General features: G+C 44.4%; 1 protein-coding gene across 3 annotated transcripts in view; it reads left to right on the forward strand.

The window, feature by feature from the left end:
• col27a1b (collagen, type XXVII, alpha 1b) overlaps nucleotides 1–20,638 on the forward strand; it is a 660,800-nt gene that overhangs the window by 202,663 nt on the left and 437,499 nt on the right. For all 3 annotated transcript variants that reach the window (XM_048559048.2, XM_059638229.1, XM_048559047.2), the window contains exon 5: nucleotides 11,006–11,059. In XM_048559048.2, coding sequence (XP_048415005.2) covers nucleotides 11,006–11,059 — 54 coding nt within the window. The remainder of the gene's footprint in view (nucleotides 1–11,005; nucleotides 11,060–20,638) is intronic.

The raw sequence follows: 20,638 nt of genomic DNA on the forward strand, positions 1-20,638 counted from the left end.
CAGACCATGGCAGATAGTGGAATTTGAATTCACTATAATTCTGGATTTTAGAGTCCAGTGATGGCCATGAAACCATCGTCGATTGTTGGAAAAACCCATCTCATTCATTAATGTCCTTTAGAGAAGGAAATCTGCCACCTATCTTTACCCATTCTGGCCTACACAGAGAGTGGTGGGTGTGTGGAATGCGCTGCCGGCAGTGGTAGTGGAGTCAGATACTTTGGAGTCTTTTCAGCGACCCTTGGTTAGGCACATGTACTAAACTGTAGGGTATGCAGGGCAGATCGATCTTAGTAGGATAATAGGTCAGCACTTCATTGCGGGCCGAAGGGCCTGTACTGTGCTGAAGTGTTCTATGTTCTCTGTGCATGCGACCCACAGCTACATGGTTGATTCTTCACTGCCTTCCAGGTAAGTTGGGATGGGCAATAAATGCTGGTCTGGCCAGCACATCTCACACACCAATGAAAAAGGTCATTTGGAACGATGTATGCTATTGGAAGCTGGCTGCTCAAATGTTAGCCTAGACTGTGCTGGAGGAATGTAATGTTTGTATATATTAGCTGTTATGAACTTCTGTTGGATTCTTCCACACCAGGATATTTAAACCCAGCTTCCTATATTAACTATTGCATCGGGTGAAACACCCTGGTAGAGATACACTCACATCAGGACCAACTTCAAAATTTTGGCATTTAAGCACACATCTCCTTCAGACCTGAACTTCTTTCCTCTTTGCAGACAAAGGCAAACTCCACTATCTGGTGCAAGCATGATGGGCAGATTGGCCTCCCTCTGCACTGAAACAATTCTGTGATTCCTATAAACCTTACTGCTGAGTTGGCAACAACTTCTGGATAGCTTTGCTCGGCCCAAGTGGAGTTATATCACCAAACAAAAAGCCAAATAGCCGGGAGCTTGCCTACAAGCCCATGTTGACTGGAGTTTTGAAGCCTCTATGTAACTCGATTTGCCTGCAAATGAGCTATATGTGCAAAAAGAAATGAAAACACAATAAGAATGTGAAAAATGAATTTTTCCAATTTTGTTTGCACCTTATAATGGCCTTTTCGTGTCCCGTGAAAAGGTGTTGAAAGACGTTGGGAGTTAGCTCTGGAAAATCTCGTTCACCTTTTTCTGCTCAGCTTGAATGTTTTCAGAGAGAACACAAATGTTGCCAGTGCATTGTTTCCCATATTTTTGTCTTGCAGTACAAAATGGCAGAGCATCATGCTGGTCTTCTCTGTTTCAGTTTGGGGACCACGCTGGTGAGCAGGACAGCATTCATCAAACCTCTCAGGCTCACCAGAGTAACCATCTTCGTTATCCTCCTTCAATGTCATTTGTCCACTTTCCCGATCTGTGCCTCAAACATGCTATAAGTCACCAGGACCGTTCTGTTAAGCTCATGCCATGTGCTGGTGTCTTGGCATTCTCAAAGCAACATGGTTTCTGGGGCTTCCCCACCACAAGAATTGGCATCTTTTCAGCGCCACCCACATTGACACACACCACAGCAGTGACACATTTCCTGCATTGCTTCCCACCATTCTCACTTCATCTTTAATCACTCAACAGCGATGTGGTAAAAGGCAACTAAACGACCTGATTTCATCCGCATTGAAAATGTCTTCAGTGCATTTACACAGGGGAGGTAGACGAGACCATTTTTCAGCCATCAGTACACCTTCCCCTATGATTTCATTCTCTGGCATGGCCTAACGCCGCTGTTTGACTCTGCTCTTATGACAAGGTTGCATAAATTCATCCAAACTGGAGTTACCAGTCCAAAACTTGGGATTGTCAGGGTCCGCCTTTTTATTGGATTCCCTATTTTGCAGTGGGAATGTCTGCCAAATTTGCCTCAATCAAAGTGAAAGGGTGATTTTAACTTTCAATCCCTCTTTCAGACCAGGCGAGACTCAGTTTTCTTTGTTTAAACTTTTACTCATGCGTGCGTGGAAGATGTACGCATCAAAAATGGTGCACAACTCAAACTTAATGACAAAAAAAATGGCTTTATACTCTTTCTGCAAGATAACAAGCTTTCAGTCAAAAGGTTTTGCATTTACTCGCTCATATCTGTATCCAACAGTACTCACATTGTTTATAGCCACTTTAGTACTCACAACTGTATTGTACAATCATATTCAAATTAGTACACATTCTTATATTATCCATTCTTACCCATACATGTTCAGATCGAGTGCATACCTGTGACTATTGGAAATTCTTTGCTGTTCCTACTCCCCCTTCAAAAGACACTGTTGGGTAAAAAGTATATTTACTGGAGTTTAGAAGAATGGGGGAGCTGGGGAACCTCACAGAAACCAATTAAATGCTAACAAGATTAGGCAAGTAAGCATGGGAAGGATGTTCCTGATGACTGGATCACAGTGTAAGAATTAGGAGAAGGCTGTTTGGGACTGAGATGGGGAGAAATGTCTTCACCCAGAGAGTGGGGAGCCTGTGGCATGTTTGAGACCAAAACATTGAATGTTTTCAAGAAGCAAATTGACACAGTTCTTCAGACTAAAGGGATCAAAAGGGCGTGGGGGGAGAAAGCAGCAACAGGGGACTGAGTTGGATGATCACCCATGATCATATTGAATGGGGGAAGCAGGCTCAAAGGGCCGAATGGCCTACTCTGACAACTCTTCGTGGACTCAAAACCAGAGTTTGGAATATCCGAACTTAACTTTATCATTCAACAAGATTAAATAATAATATTACCTTCAGCAAAGATACAGGCACAGCAAAAGACCTATCATTATCCAGAGGATTGAAAACTGTCGGTTTGCCATAATGGGAATGCCACATGGGGAGGATGGATATCTGGGGTCATATGTTGGAGAACTCAGCAAACTTGTTTGCTCAATGTAAACCCATACACTGCAATAACCCAGGGATAGTAGGAACTGCCAACGCTGGGGTCTGAGGTAACCCAGTGTGTCCTAATGTAGGTTGAATGTGAGTGCATGTCTGTCAGAGGCCTTTCACAAGAAAATAATTACAACAGCTCCCTTGCCTGAATTTGACTTAAATCAACTTGTTCACACCAGCTGGAGTGGAGCTAGTTGTTCACACCAGCTGGTTCCAATTGAATTCTTTATTACACTAACAATTGGAGCTGTTCAAAGTTATCTGTAACATTACAGCTGTCTTAAGTAGGGTTCAAATAATCTGTATATGAAACTTCTGGCTGAGGAGTTAAAACATCTAATCATGTTCCATTTACTGACCACTGGCCAGATTTCAAACATGTGAAAGATGCAAATAGTAGAATGGCTCGCTATGTAACAGACTTAGTGGGCTTGATGCACTTCAATATTGCTCAGATCTCTTTAGAAGGAAAAGACAAAAGCTATTTCAGCTGATTGCAAAGTGTGAGTTACAATTAGTTGTTGAAAATCGGCTGGATTGGGTTATGTTACATTTTTGGCTCATTTTCCACTGATTCCAGATTGGACTGAGGAAAAAAAACATTAAACCACTTCAATACCAGAACATCTGTCAGTTTGACTGAAACAGTTTGGTGCAGCTGGCTTGCTCCAGTGTATAGTCTCCTGTAACAGAAATAGCTTGTGATGTTTGTGCAATTTAACATTGCACAAGAACACAGTCACACATGAAGTGAATGGCATCCGGGCTCAGGTATAAAGTGTGTGTGAACTTCCCTTTATTTATCTCATATTTCACTGTTTGAATGCATAGAAATGTTGTCCAACAAAAAATATTAAGCTGGAAAAAGTGGTAAACTAGTGAGATGGGAGAAATAAAAACACTTCCTTCAGCTGGAAAGAGTTGTTTATGACTCAAATTGATTCTAATCTGAGCTACATTCAGACAAGACGAGACTGTTCGTTTGTGAGAGTGAATAGAGAGTTGAATGAAATCTGCACGTAAGTTTGTGTTTGAGCTTGGAGCAACTGGCAAGACTATGAAAAGGAAGAGGGATACATGCTATTGCAATGTCAATAGTATTTTGCAGCATTTACGCAGATAAAAGCCTTCGCCTGCAAACCTTCTTTCTGAAGAAGGGTCCTGACCCGAAACAACGGGCTTTCCAGTTCCTCAGATGCTGCCCGGCCTGCTGTGTTCATCCAGCTCCACACTGTTATCTGACTCCAGCATCGGCAGTTCCTACTATCTCCTTCCTCATCACTGCCAGAGTTGCAATGGAAACAAAACATTTCAAGGAACAGGAAGATCATTGAGGATCTTGTTACATAATTGTTTTATCCATCAAAAGAATTCTTTCTGTTCATACTGTGTGAGTATATCAAATTCTAGTGGCACCGTTTTTCAAAGGTACTTGACACTTTTGAACTTCTTCATCCAAGTTCTTCATCAATGCTACATCCAGAGTGTTGATAATGAGGTGAATGCATTGAAATCAGCCAGAAATTCACCAAAGATCCTGAGACAGCACCTTGCAAACCCATAACCAGTTCCATTTAGAAGGACAAGGGCAGCAGATACATGGGAACAAAACATCCTGTAAGTTTCTTATCAGCCATCATCTTGATTTGGAAATATATTATTGTTTCTTCGCTGTCACTGGGTAAAAGTTCTGGAATTACCTTGCCAATGGTGTTGTGGGCCTCTGTGTTAGCACATGGACTGCAGCGGTTCAAGAAGCCAGCTCACCCCCACCTTCTCAAGGGGCAACTAGAGCTCAGCTAGTGATGCCCATGTCCAATGTGTGAATAAAATTACCTTCCTCTCCAGTATTGCTATTCTTCTGCTGTACCAGCACAGTGGTCAGCGTATGCAGCGCTGTTTCACTGCCAGCAATGATACTTACAGCCTGTTTGTTTTTGCCGAAAGACGTGCTGCCTCTTAAAGGAGAATAACATTGCTAGAATGGGAGTTGTTGCAAGCTGAGTGGTAGGTCACATAGGGAGATCCAAGCTGGCTAATGTGGTATGATACAGGTAAAGGTCACCCCCAAATGAAATACCCCTCCCACATAGTGTTTGTTAGTATAATCACACTCTTTTTTTCACTTTGTTCTTAAATTGCTGTACCACAAGTGCAAGCATATAAACAAAGACCACAAACAGACGAGACAAGAGGAGGCCACTCGGCCCCGCAACCAGCTCTGCCATTTGGATGATCCAGTTGTCACCTCAAATCAACATTCCTGCCTTCCACTTATTTCCCCCTTGCTTACCTTCACCGGGATCTACCCATCTCTGCCTTAAAAAGTGTTGACAAATTCTGCTTCCACTACCTGTTTCGGACAAGAGTTCCAAAGACTTATGAACTTTTGAGCGAAAACAGTTCTCCTCATCCCTGTTTTAATGAGCGACCCCCCGGTTCTAGATTCCTCCATAAGATTAAACATCTTCTCCACATCCACCCAGTCAGGCTCTTATATGTATCAATCAAGTCATCTCTTGCTCATCTCGACCTTAGCCAACATGAGCCGATCTTTCCTCATAGGACAGCCACACCCCGCTCTTGCCTCATTTCAGGTATTAAACTGTTAAAGCTTCTCTGAACTGCTTCTAATGCATTTATCTCCTTCCTTAGTAAGGTGACCAATACTCCTGTACTCCAGATGTTGTATCACCAGACCCCTATATAACTAAAGGATAACCTACTTTTGTAGGTATATACATTTGGAATGTTGTGAGCAGTTTTGAGCCCTGTACCTGAGGAGGGACATGCTCTGGGGACCAGAGGAGGTTTACAAAAATGATTCAGGGGATGAAGGTCTTATCACATGAGGAGCGATTGAAGACTCTGGGTTTACACTCGATGGAGTTTAAAAGGACGCTGGGAGATATGACTGGAATTTATGGAATACTGACAAGCCTGGATACAGCAGATGTGGAGAAGCTGCTTCCCCAAGTAGGAAAGAGTAGGACCCGAGGGCCCAGCCTCGGAGTGAAGGGGCGGCCCTTTAGGAACTGAGATGAGGAGGAATTTCTTCAGCCAGAGGGAGGTGAATCTGTAGAACCCACTGCTGCAGAGGCCTGTGGAGGCCAAATCACTGACTGTATTTCAGACAGAGGTAGGTAGGTTTTTGATTAATAAAGGGACCAGGGGTTACGGGGAGAAGGCAGGAGAATGGGGTTGAGAACATAGCAGTCATGATGGAATGCTGGAGTAGACCTGATGGGCTGAATGGCCTAATTCTGCCCCTATATCCTGTGGTCCAGCAGTGTTCAATTCACATTGTGCCAGCTTTCCTGAATGAAGTGCTTCTTTAAGGCTGTTAAAAGGAATTGGAGGAATGAGTTGGAATGGTTAGGTTCGACTGTGCTGTGAACGCAGCTGTCCAAGATTAATTTATCAAGTAAATGTTCAGAAAAAAAATTGCTTCTGCTGCTTAACCCTACAGAGTTGTTAATCAGAGGTGTACTGGCCGCATTGCACATCTGCACAAGGTAGGACGCTTGTACATTTTCAGACCCTGGCCTCTGTTTCACTCCTGAGGTAAAATGTTATGAAGGACGTTCAGTTTTTGAATTTTGAAATTTTAAGCTCCCCTAACAAATCCCAAGTTTGGGTGAGTGATGATGAGCTCTCCTTGTGAATTTTGGGTTATTGAGGATGACGAGTCTGTCAGCATGCACTGTCCATACAGCTTGGACTGCAACCTCAGGATTCTGTGTCTGCATATTTTAAACACAGAAGTACAGAAAAACCTGCCTGTAATTCTCTGCAGAATGCATTGTTCAAGTCCCTGATAATAAAAGTGTGAAGCTGATTGAACACAGCAGGCCAAGCAGCATCTCAGGAGCACAAAAATTCATCCAGCTTCACACTTTATTATCTTGATTCTCCAGCATCTGCAGTTCCCATTCTCTCTTGTTCGAGTCCCTTACAGTTTGTAAACAATCAGAAGTCAGTGAATTGACGGGAACTTTGATTTTTCTGGCAGCAGTCTGGGTACAAATGCAGCGAAACTATTAGACATTGCTAAATGAATGTTTTTAGTTTTGCAGTAAGTTCATAATTCCCTATTCCTGATAAAACAAGTTTTATATGTGTTGAATGTAAAATTTCTCCATCCCTTGTGACTTGGCAAAGTTGATCCCAGATGCTGTGCCTGGCAGCAGTTTATAATAATATTTGAAGAGCATTAACAGATCACACAGTATGACATTAAATGAAGCCCCATCTGCAGTGACTGTAACAAGGTCAGGCAACAGGACCTCATAGATTAGGAGTTCTCTGATTGGGGCTGTTACCCTGCTCCAGTCAGAGATCCCTGGCTGATAGATAAAAAGTTGGAGTGTCAGGTGCACTCTGGGACCTGACTCTGAATGAGGCAGTACTGTAGCCATGGATTGTTCCTCTGTAATGAAAGGGTAACGGGACACCGACATCTGTAGACTTCTTACAGTGTCAAGTACTGGAGCCCGTCTGACAACTGCTTGGATGATATATGGCATGAGAGCAGGGTCAATTGGGTGAGTATGACGAGGAATTGCTTTGACCGTCCTTTATTTCACAGAATCACAACACTGCCCTGTTGAGTCTGCACTGATCCTCAAAAGAGCGTTCCCCACCCACCCCAACATTTCCCATGCCGAATCCACCTAACCTGTACTTCCCTGGGCACTGTGGGCAATTTAGCATGGCCAGTCCCGCGCAGACACAGGGACAACGTGCAAACTCCACTCAGACAGTCTCGTGAGGGTGGGATCAAACCTGGGGGCCTGGCGCCCGTGAGGCAGCAGTGCTAACCACCGAGCTTCCTCTTTCTGCACACATGCCAACAACCATGTGCTCATTGATCGCCACAGGTGAAAATCAAATTTTATGCCTGTAAGCCAACGGTTGTATTTTCTGAAGAAGTGTCCCGAGCCGAAACGTCGACTTTCCTGCTCCTCCTCTGCAGCCTGGACTGCTGTGTTCCTCCAGCTCCACGCTGTGTTATCTCTGACTCCAGTATCGGCCGTGCTTGCTATTTCTGAGTGAGTTATAACCCTACTGTGAAACCTCTTCTAAGGAATTCCACCTTGAAGAATTTATCCTCTTCCCTCTGGAAAGACCTCAGTGGATCTGTCTCCTCCTGCAACCCCTCTGATAATCTCCTCAGCCCTGAACTTGTTCGACCACACACTGAATCAAACCAGGTACTGCAGCCACATCACCTTTCTCAGTACCTGCCTACGGGTTGTATTTTCATTCTGTTTTCGCAAAAATCCAAGAACTACTACAGTGCAGAAGGAACCCTTTCAGGCCAGCAGTGGCTAAAGTGGATTTGATTCTATTAAATTCTCACCCTAGGCCTCTCAATAAAGAGTTAGAAATTCCGGCGAAAAGTGGACACAACCTCATCTTTTCCTTGAACAGAAGGAATATTTCACTGGCTGGAATGACACTGGGATATCCCAGTGACATTATAATGACCTACTTCAGAGCCAGAAGTGAGATGAACCCCAAGTTTGACTTAAGGGTCACTTAAACATGACCACAGACAAACCACATGCCTGTCATCTCCAGCTGCAATATGCAACTGTGGATTTCATCAACTTACCCATTGGAACTTGAGATACAGTAGATTGTTTGCAGTTGGAAGGTGAAGTGGGTAAGGTTCTGCAACACACTGTAATCTCTCTATACTTCCAAGGTCAAGGCAAGCTGCTATAGTCTTACCACACATAGGGCTGCTCTCTCATTAGACGGAGAGATAACTGGTGGTGATTTAACCAGAGGACCTCCATGCGAGGGGAGAGAGGTTGAGAAGCAGAGTTCTTCGGGGGTTAACCACAGCTGGTATAGGAATTGAACCCATGCTGTTGGTATCACACTGCTTTGCAAACCATCCAGCCAACTGAGCTAAACCGACCCTCACCGTACAGCGGTAATGAAGAAAGCATGATGTTGCTCGAGTTGATTGAATGAGCAGAGTGGGTTACAACGCATTCACTGTTGAGTGTATACGATGGAATGTGGGCCATCAATCAAAAGCAGTCTCCAGGCCGTTACCATTTTACTCTTAATATTGAATCACACTAAGAAATATTTCAGCTTGTGATGATTGAAATAAAAGCGAATTGAAAACATGGCCATGTTGTACAGTGCTTGGTTTGAGTTGTTTTATCTGATATTTAGACTTGTATCTGTAGTAAAACCACAAATCTTTGTTGACAGTGTGGACATACAGGCCGAATGACCTCCTTCTAAGCTGTAAATGTCTTTGTCTATGATATATACATCATATCAATGTATGTATATTGCCACGTTCATTTATATGTGTTTACACCAAAAAAAGCAAAGAGAAATGTTACCACCTTATATTTGCACAGGTATCGCTTAAATAATTATTCAAAGTGCAATATTGCAGAGTTATAAAGTCATTCAGGATGGAAACAGACCCTTTGGTCTAACCAGCCCATGATGACCGTAATCCCAAATTAAACTAATCCCACCTGCCTGCGTTTGGCCCATATTCCTCCAAACCTTTCCTTTTCATGAACTTATCTAAATATCCTTTAAACATTGTAACTGTACCCACTTCTATTGGAAGTTCATTCCACAAACAGACCACTCTCTGTGCAAAATAAAAACCCTCATTTTTGTTTTTAAATCTTTCTCCTCTCACCTTAAAAATATGCCCCCAAGTCTTGAAATCCCCCACCCTGAGGAAGGGACACCTGCCATTCTATACCTTGATCTATACCCCTCATTAATTTATAAACCTCTATTAGGTCAACTCCCAATCTCCTGTGTGCCAGTGGAAAAAGTCCCAGCCTATCCAGCCTCTCCTTATATCTCAAAGCTTCTATTCCTGGCAAATTCCTGGTAAATTCTTCTGAAGCCTCTCCAGCTTAATAATATTTTTCCTATAACAAGGAGACCATAACTGGACATAAAGTGCAGGGTGTAGAGGAGGGTACTAGCATAACTCCTCAGAGGCCAGCATCCCATCACCATTCACTCTTTATTTACAAATGCGTAGCCTTTGACAATAGCACCACCTCTCACCAGTATCCCTGACATTCATGCGTTTATGTCAGCCAGGGCTCCCTGATTGGACCAGGTGTACACCCCCAATCCAGAAACCCACATTCTGTGATGTCCCGTTGGGGGACCCTGCAACAATCCTGACATCTACAGCTGGAGTTTTGAGTGCAGTTTTGGTTGCCTTACCTCAGGAAGAATATACCTATAGGGGCCCTCTTGTAGAGCAGAGGTGGAGTCCTTACCCCTGGATCAAGAGGCCTGAGTTCAAGCCCCGCTTGCTCCAGAGCTGTGTGGTGACGTTTCTGAGTAGGTTAATTAAAGGGAAAAGAAAAGAATATGCTTGCCCTGGAGGGAGTGCACTGAAGGTTTATTCATTGGTCCTTAGGAGGTAGGGATTATCCCGTGAGAAATTGAATGGACCAGACCTACCTTTCCAGGAGGTTTGAAAAATTAAAAGTGATCTAAGTGAGTTGTAAAAAATTCTTCAGGCGCTTGAGATGCTCCCCTTCTGCTTGAGGAACACAGGGGCTATAGAATAAGGAGACTGCCTATTAAGTGCAGAGATGAAAATCTTCTTTGTCCAAGAATTCTCAACTGCAGAAAGCAGCAGCTGCTCAGTCAGAGAGTACAGTCAAGACAGAGGCTAGGCAATTTTTTTGGATACTTTGAGAATGAAGGAATATAGGGATCGTGTAGGAAGGTGATAATAAGGTAAAAGATCAGTGAATGACAGACAGTGCTCAAGGGGCTGAATGATCTATTCCTATTCCCTTTTCATCTGCTCCGATTTTCTAATGAATCATTAGAGTAAGAGCTCTGTATTGATAGATAAAATGAATAATTAAAATAATGAGTGAGACAAAGAACTGTGGATGCCGGAAATCGGAAACAAAAACATAGAAGCTCAGCAGGTCTGTCAGCATCTGTGGAGAGAAAGCAGAGATAATGTTTCAAGTCCAGTGACTCTTGATCAGAGCTGATTCTAATGGGAATTATAACGTGTTTAATCTGATGCGAAGCAAGCTGTCCATGCGAGATTCATGTAATTTGATTTGTTTGTGTTTTTATTCACTAGGGACGCCAAGGACCACATGGAAACCCGGGTCGCCCTGGACCTCCTGGTGTAAAGGTTGGTGCTTTCTTCAAAATGATTACCTTTGCTCCTACAGAACTTGAGCGTTGCTTAAAAAAAATTCTTTGACAAAGCTTTACATCTCACACGTATCAGGACAGTTTGCAAGACAGTTTGTAAAAGAGAACACATTTTATATTGAATGTTAATAGTGCTGCTTGCATGGTGCCGTCTCCATGCCCAATTAATTGTCACTAATATCTGATAGAGTATAAAATGTTGTTCTCCTTTTCATTGATACTCTTACAAATATCCTGATGAGTGTAAGGCAAGAACTTTAAAAATAAAGTGTGTTCCTTCAGCAATCTGTGACGTGATGTTTGTCTTCACTGTTGTCCTTTGCAATCATTGTATTTCTGTTAACAAAGGTATTGCATATTGTAAATAGTCCTAATGTCTTCTTATTTCCATGAACTGCATCATCTTCCAAACTATGACAAAGATTTGCAATAGCATCAATTTGGATTGTTCCATATCACTCCATTCTTCCAGATGAATTTGTCCAGGTGTCTGGCTGGGATTTTGCTGGGAAAAGTAATGGAATCCACTCGATGCTGGTGCCCATCCACTTGGTTCCAGGTTGCACTTCTAGGAGCTAGGAACCCCACCCATTCCCAGACCAACTCTCATGAAACCAAAAGAGCAGAACTTGAGGTGGCAACCGTTCTACAATGGAGAGGGCCCTGCCTCCCAGCCTCAGGAGTGACCTGGTGTTTTGGTTGTGTTTGCTACACTGAGAGACCTGACATGCAGTGGCTTTCATAAGGAGCAGACAGGTTGGCATTTGACTAAAGCAGGGGGAGGGGGCGATCCGAATCCCAAACACAAGCCTGTAACTCCTTACTCCATAATGAAGTACGTTGGAGCGAACCTGTGGTGGGGTGGGGGGGGTGGTGTCAAAGGAGACTGAATAGGGTCTCAATGGGGATGATTTCCTCCTCCTCTCATGCTCACTAAGAACCTACCCTGCGCTGTAAGTGCTGGTGGCATCCATTCTGGAGGACAGCAGCTGGCACTGTCCAGCAACGAGAGAGCACTTCTGTAGCAGGCATAGTTTGGATGAGAGGTTCATCGCCAGTGTGAGGTTGGAAAGGGTAGAACCCCCTGTCTATCTCCAAATTGTGGGATTGTGATAGTGCGGAGAGCATCAGGGACCGGAGCACCCACCACCACTAATATAATTTCCATTTCGCCATAACTGCAAGGATAGAACTAAATTCAAATAGTTTCTGACTTTATGCATCACCGTTAAAAAGGATTTTAGGAAAATGGTAATTAGTTAAGATTCCCTGTTACCCATTTCACCCCACACTATTACCACACAGGCTGGTGGGTTGTTTTCAGACTGAAATGAGGAGAGGTTTCCCCACTCAAAGGGTTGTGGAGTTCTCTACTCTACAAAGCTGTAGATGCTTAGACATGAGGGATTTCTAAGGCAGAAGTTGATAGATTAAGTACGAAGATGCTGAATGAGATGGCAGGCTGAAAGGGCCAAATGCCTGATCCAGCTGTTTTTTTTTTCAGTTCATAAAACCCCGAAAGTGTAAAAGTAGGCCACTCAGCCCATAGGGTCCACACCTGCCCAGACCCACTCCCCTACCCTATCCCTGTAACCCTGCATTTCCCATGGCTAACCCGCCTAGTCTGCACATCCCTGGCCCTATGGGGCAATTTAGCGTGGCCAGTTCACCCCACCCTGCACATCTTTGGACTGTGGGAGGAAACCGGAGCACCCGGAGGGAACCCACGCAGACACGGGGAGAATGTGCAAACTCCATACAGACAGTGGCCCAAGGGTGGAATCGAACCCGGGTCGCTGGCATTGTGAGGCTGCAGCGCTAATGACTGAACTCACTGTTGTCTGAACGGCTACAAATTCAAAACATGATCTTCATGTCGAAGTTTCTCAGGAAACCCAAAACGTAAAAAAAACTGATTGTGATAGGAGCGTAAGAATCTTTGGCGATGAGGAAAGATTAATTCATCAGCAAGATTATGTTCAGAATGATCCATGTCCCTACAGGGAGGTGGGAACCTCTGGAAGCTGATAAATGATATGTTGCTCGTTGTGTTTGGTTGCAAGCCCAGCATTGGCTGTTAATTTGGGAATCAATCACCTGCTCTTCCCAGACCAGGAACTGGAATTTGGCAGACAAGACAGGAAAAGCAGCTTCGAGCAAATACGAAGGGGAAGCATAAAAGTGACCACTTTTATTCCCAAATTTATTTCCATGCTGGGGGATGCTTAAACTTGACTTAAATTTATGGTGGAAGTCGCATGTAGCGTGTTGGCTAGCCTTTGCTGCAGATTTCACAATGTTGTTGTTCAGACAAGCTGCAGCTCCTGGTGCATCCTGGGGAATGTTGTGGAGCAAAGAGACCTTGGAGTGCAGGTTCGTAGTTCCTTGAAAGTGGAGTCGCAGTTAGACAGGATAGTGAAGGAGGCGTTTGGTATTCCTGCCTTTACTGGTCAGTGCATTGAGTATAGAAGTTGGGAGGGTCATGCTGTAGCTGTACAGGACATTGGTTCGGGCCACTTTTGGAATATTTCATGCAATTCTAGTCTCCTTGCTATAGCAAGGATGTTGTGAAACTTGAAAGGGTTCAGAAAAGATTTACAAGGATGTTGCCAGGGTTGGAGGGCTTGAGCTACAGTGAGAGGCTGAATAGGCTGGGGCTGTTTTCCCTGGAGCGTCAGAGGCTGAGGGGTGGCCTTGTAGAGGTTTATAAAATCATGAGGGCATGGACAGGGTGAATGGGGTTGGGAGAAGTCCAAAGGTAGATGGCATAGGTTTAAGGTGAGAGGGGAAAATTTAAAAGGGACCTAAGGGGTAACTTTTTCTCACAGAGGGTGATGCGTGTATGGAACAAGCTGCCAGAGGGAGTGGTGGAGGCTGGTACAGTAACAACATTTAAAAGGCATCTGGATGGATACATGAATAGGAAGGGTTTAGAGGGATATGAGCCAAATGCTGGGACTAGATTAATTTAGGATACCTGCTCGGCATGGACAAGTTGGACCAAAGGGTCTGTTTGTACACTCTCCCTGCGTCTGTGTGGGTTTCCTCCGGGTGCTCCAGTTTACTCCCACAGCCCAAAGGTGTGCAGGTTAGGGTGGACTGGCCATGCTAAATTGCCCCATAGGGATGTGCTGGCTAGTTGGGTTAGCCATGGGGAATGCAGGGTTATAGGGATGGGCTAGAGGGTGGGTCTGGGTGTGATGCTGTTCGGAGGCTTGGTGTGGACTTGATGGGCTGAATGGCCCACTCCACCTGTGGGGATTTTATGAAAAATTTTGAATCAGAGAGGCGTGATCTTTGTAATTCTTCACAGAGCAATGGGGATAGAGTTAATGTGTATACTTAAGGTGAAAGTAGATTGACTCTTTCTTTATTGAAGAATCTTATTGGGTAGGGGCTGTGCATGGAGTTGAGTTAGTAAGCAGATTGGTGGCCCTGATCTTAATGAACAGCAGAGAGAGTAGGCTGGAGGAACTGAGCACCCTGCTTCATACATTTGCACATTTTCACTTGTCAGTTTGCCAGGGAAGGAAAAGGGATATTGTTGCTGTTCGCCCCAGCGTCTGTGCAGGTATTGGAAAGGACACTATAAGCTGCAGACACCCATCCACATTGAGTTTGTTTTTGCTGCTGATTCTTATTAAAGACGGCCACACATTCCATGACAACGTAAGCATTTTAGCCGAAGGCTGCAAGGGTGCTAACTGTCCTTACAGGCCAGTGTTGCGGTTCTTCTAACATTGTCAACACTGTGCACCAGAAACCTCAAGCATTATCACTCAAGTGTTTGTCATTCTGAACAAACCAGCAGTTTCTCAGAACAGGAGGTTAGTTACGAGGATTGAAATGTACTCATTATCTCATTAAACCTTACTGCGCAACAAATTGGATAGGAGATAGATATTCAGACTGCCGACCTGGAGTATTCCTTTCAGCAATAAGTTGACAGATTTCCTTTCAGTGTTTAGAAGTAATTGCTCCAGGGGAACTTGTAATGGCTGGGGATCCCTGTATTTACTGCCTTTGTCCTTCTAGTTAGTAAATGCCATGGGTGTGGACGGTGCTGTTTCAGAATTTTGGTGAATTACTGCAGTGCATCTGCAGATGACACACACCGCTGCTGCTTTGTGAATGCAAAAGGACATGAATATTCAAGGTCCAGAATGACATGACACCAGGGTTACAGTCCAGCAGGTTAGTTTGAAATCTGCTGATGCCAAATAAACCTGTTGGACTATAACCCTGGTGTTGTGTCATTTCTGACCTTGTGGACCCCAGTCCGACACTAGCATCTCCACATGGTCAGTATTCGAGATGGTGGTTCTGGTTCCAGTCAAACCTGGATGGTGCTGCTGAGCAGATTGAGTGTTGTCGGAGCCACACCAATCCAGGCAAATAGGGAGTGTTCCTTCACAGTCCCAACTTGTGCCTTGAACGTGTTGGACAGTCTTTGGCTGAGTTACTTACTGCAGGCACTGTGTTTATATGGCCGATTCAGTTTGATTTCTAATCAGTGACAACAGTCAGGATGCTCATTATGGTGATGGTCACGCTGCTGAATGTCAGGGGGCAGTGGTTAGGTTCCGTCTTGCTGGAGATGGTCATTACACGGCACTCGGGTGATGTGAATAACACTGCACTTCCCAGCCCAAGCCTGGATATTGTCCAGATCTTGTTGCATGTGAACGTGGACTGCTTCAGTATCTGAGGACTAGCGAATAGTGCTGAACATGGTGAACATCCCCCACTGGGCCTGCGACACTACCCTGAGGAACTCCTGCAGAAATGTCCTGGAGTTGAGATGACAAGCAGCATCCCATTACTTGAATTTTGAACTACTTCACACAGCTGTAGTGGTTTGCAAAATAAAGCATTCACAGTGAGCTTGTTCCCTGTCTGTACAGAGAAGGAGGTAACAAGGTGTAGAGCTGGTTGAACGCAGCGGGCCAAGCAGCATCATAGGAGCAGGAAAGCTGATGTTTCGGGCCTAGACCCTTCTTAAGAAATTTCTGAAGAAGGCTCGAGGCCCAAATCATCAGCTTTCCTGCTCCTCTGATGCTGTTTGGCCTACTGTGTTCATCCAGCTCTCCACCTTATTACCTCAAATTCTCCAGCATCGGCAGTTCCTGCTATCTCTGTACAGAGAAGGAGTTGATGCAGAATCTGCTGGAAGGACACAAATATTTTTGTGTGAGAAATATGAAATAACTTTGTTTATTGACTGGATTGGTAATCTGTCACTGGAAGGGATTTGCTTAATGATAGATATAGTTCAATAGATACATAACTGCTTGGGGATTTTAAAAATGTGATCGTTTGAAATTTGGTAAATTTAACATTTATTGTGGTCAGAGCAAGATGAAACGATTTGACAACATGGCTCACTTTTCAGCAATATAATTGAAAAAAGTCTGTTCAAAAGAATGTAACCTCTAGTTAATTGCTTCAGATCCTGCTCTTATTGAATTGCATGCTTATAATGGAAGTGACTAGGGAGTACAGAACCAGGGGTTGCAGATTGAGGATACCTCTTATACTGTTTAGGACTGAGATGAGGAGAAATGTCTTCACCCAGAGCTTGGGGAGCCTATGGAATTCTCTGCTGCGGAAAGTGGTTGAGGCCAAATGTGAACGTTTTCATGAAGGAATTTGATACAGTTTTTAGGACTGAAGGTGTCAAGGGGTTTGCGGAGAAAGTGGGAACAGGGGACTGAGTTGAATGATCGGCCCTGATCATATTGTATGATGGAGCAGACACATAGGGCTGAAGCCTACTCTTGCTGCTATTTTCTTTGTTTTAATGTTTTGCTGTGGTGCCTTGGCCGATGTTCACAGCTCAATCAACATTATTGAAACAGATTGTCTGTTTGAGATGGTGATACTGTGGGTAGGGGCTTGCCATGCTTAAATTGGCTGCCCTGGTACCTTTATTACGATAGTAGCTGCTCATCAGATATCGTTCGCTGGCTGTAAAGTGCTCTGGGATAGCGAGTAAATCCCTCGTCTCTCTGTTCGATATTTATAAAACACGCAATCAGGCAGACTGTGTTGGACGTGAATGTTTGCACGTGTGTTTTTGTCTGGTGTGTGAGTGTGTGTGTCTGTGTGTGAGTATCTGTATGTGTGTGTGTGTCTGTTGTCTGTGTGTGTGTGTGTGTGTGTGTGTGTGTGTGTGTGTGTGTGTGTGTGTGTGTGTGTGTGTATGAATGTGTGTGGGTGTGTGTGTATACTTCAACATACCAGCTAGTCTCTGAGGCATGTGTTGCATTTCATCTGTAATCTAATGTCATCTTATAGCAGTGACCTGTTCACAGTGTATAACGTTTTGTTAGTAAAGTCACAAGAGTAATCAGCAATTAGCTTCGACAATTTTACCCTCTCAAATCTGAGTGCCATCACACAGAGAGGAGGGGATTGGTTTGTGTAGAGAGCTAGTATCCATGCAGTGGGCTGAATAGTTGCCTTCTGCGGTCAGTTCATTCTGTGATAAATGCAATAGTTTAATGAGTTCAGAGATCTGAGCTACAGCACAGATTTGGATGTTCAGAGTTGCCGCACCCCGTTCATTTTTCTTTTGGAGTAAGTTAGCTTGAGCTGAAGTAGTCCAGATAGTTGGTTTGACTGGATTGGAAATTTCTATACCAACAATAATTTTTCCTCAGTTTTTCCCAGTTTGACAGTAGACTGTAAGGGTGGAAGAAAAAAACCTCCTGAAACTCAAATCGTTTCATAGGTTTATCACAGTCTTGATTGAAAGTTCAAGTAATGCCAAGACATTGTGTTGGCGAATAATGAGCCAAGTCCTTGCCTGGAGAGACTCATTTTCACTGATGTTCTTCTGTGCGGTTAAATGAATGATCTCACGCCAAATGTTTTGCAATTGTGTTTTTTGAAGATGTCCTTCCATTATCGTATGCATCGCCTCCCTTTGTTTGTGCGGAGTTGCAACACTTGGTCTACAAATTCAAATCTTTTCCACCGAATGTTGTATGTGCTCAGGAAATTGATTGTAACACTAAATTCTGTTAGCTTCCAAGTGTAGTTCAAACTATTTAAATGGTGGCCAAATTTGCAAACCATGCAGGAAATGGCTAATGATATCACATCACCGACTACATGTATGGCGAAAATTCCTTGATAAAACTGAGATAAAATTGAATGCCTTGTCAAATGGATCGAAAGATCATTATGTTTGCAAGAAATAGTAGAATTAAAATTCCATTAATGTCAATGTGAAATCACGATCTGATGGATTAACAGCTACACAACGGACTGCAAAGACTCCAGCATCGACAATTCTTACTATCTCTGACTGCAAAGGTGACTCAAAATGGGGGTGGTACAAAGCTAAAAGCTAGCTGAAAGCCCTGGCTGGGGGAAGGAGGTGAAAGTAGCTCTGCTGGCTTTTTTTTGTGAGATAGTCTGCATCCTACCCCCAGATCGGTGACTCTGTGGTAGTTTCGGGAGGGCTGAGATTGAAGTCATGCACAGCCACTGAAGACCAACTTGGTGGAAGCTCATTGGGATTTTCCAGATCCCAGTCGGGTAGCATGCTTGATCGTGGCAGCAGACCAGGTCATCCATGCTCTGGGCGAGCTCAGAGGGCACCTCCGTGACTACTCATGTTTAGTAGCGGCTATCGGTCACTCTGAAACACACACACACGATACGCGTGCACACACACACACACACACACACACACACACACACACACACACACACACGCACACACATGCACACACAGACACACTCACGCATTCACTCACACACACGCACAGTCACACAGACATGTAGACACACACATACTCACACGCACACACACGCACACACACACACATGCACATATGCGCGCGCACACATGCACACACACACGCACACACACACGCACACACACACGTGCACACACGCATGCACACACACGCGCACGCACACACACACGCACACACACACGCACACACACATGCACTTATGCACACACACACACACGCACGCACACACATGCACACGCACACAGACACGCACGCACACACACAGACACGCACGCATACACACACACGCACACATGCACATATGCACACACACACACGCACAGACACACACACACATACACACACACACAGACACGCACACACACACACACGCACAGACACACACAGACATACACACACATGCACATATGCACACACACGCACACACATGCACACAGACACACACGCACACACACACACAGACACACACGTACACACATGCACACACACACACTGACACAGACACACACACACAGACACACACACACACACAGACGCACACACGCACACACACGCGCACACAGACACACACACTCACACACACACACACCCCCACACACACAGACACAGGAATTGACATTGTGCATTGTGACTTGTGGATACTATGTACATTTATACGAACAGAAGGAGTCTGACAGGAAGGATCCATGTTTCACAGCTGCCCCTGATTCCCTGAGAATCCCTACAGTGGGGAAACAGGCTATTCATCCCAACAAGTCCACAATGACACTCCCAAAGAGAATTCCATCCACTCTCAACCGCCCTTACCCTACTGCTGTAACCGTCCATTTCCCCGGCTAATCTACACATCCCTGCACATCTTTGTACTGTGGGAGGAGACCAGTGCACCCGGAGAAAACCCACGCAGACACAGGGAGAATCTTAACCAGATTGTTTCACTGCTAACATTGCATTTTTAAAATTAATTTGTGGGATGTGGGCATCATTGACTGGCCGGCATTTCTTAGGTGTCCCTAGTTGGCCCCTTGAGAAGGTGGGGGTGAGCTGCCTTTTTGAACCGCTGCAGTCCTCCTGCTGTAGATTGACCCACAGTGCCCTTAGGGAGGGAATTCCAGGATTTTGACCCAGCAACAGTGAACAAGCAGTGATACATTTCCAGGTCAATATTGCCAATAGTTCTACACTTATAGAAGTGAATGAAGAGTTGAGGAGATGGAAGGGAACAGGTATAACAACGCAGCAGTGTTCAGTGCCGTCCAAAACCAGAATCTTCAGTGCCATTCTGTTTGTCCATGCTTTAAAAATAATGGGAATGTTTCACAGAGTTGTAGAGTGAGACAGCATGGAAACAGACCTTTTGGTCCAACCAGACCATGCTGAACATAATCCCAGATGCAAAGTCCATAGAAATTCCGAGCTTCCTGTCTCTGGTGCCTGTAGAATTCCCCCCCACCCCGCGCCGTGAGCCAGCTGTATTTCACAATGCATGTAGCAATGCAAATAGTTACATTACATAACTGGAGGCTTTGTAGCGCAAAATAATGCTGATTGGCGTTAGATACAGACTGGGGCTTTCCACTGTTGAGCTGCTCCGTTTGCATTTTCCACTGTTTGCTTAACGGTTAGAGAAACTCAGCTTAGGAAGTGACGGAGCAGAAAATCAAGGTGCCAGTTTTTGTAAATTAGTTTTGTGAATGCGATGTCGGACAATATCTGCAGATTGTATGTTCTGTTTCAGTGCAGAAGCATAGATAATAGGCATGATGTTGTAGTGCTGCTGTTGGACT

Source organism: Stegostoma tigrinum, chromosome 29 (genome assembly GCF_030684315.1).
Source record: "Stegostoma tigrinum isolate sSteTig4 chromosome 29, sSteTig4.hap1, whole genome shotgun sequence".
NCBI classification, from domain to species: Eukaryota; Metazoa; Chordata; class Chondrichthyes; order Orectolobiformes; family Stegostomatidae; genus Stegostoma; species Stegostoma tigrinum.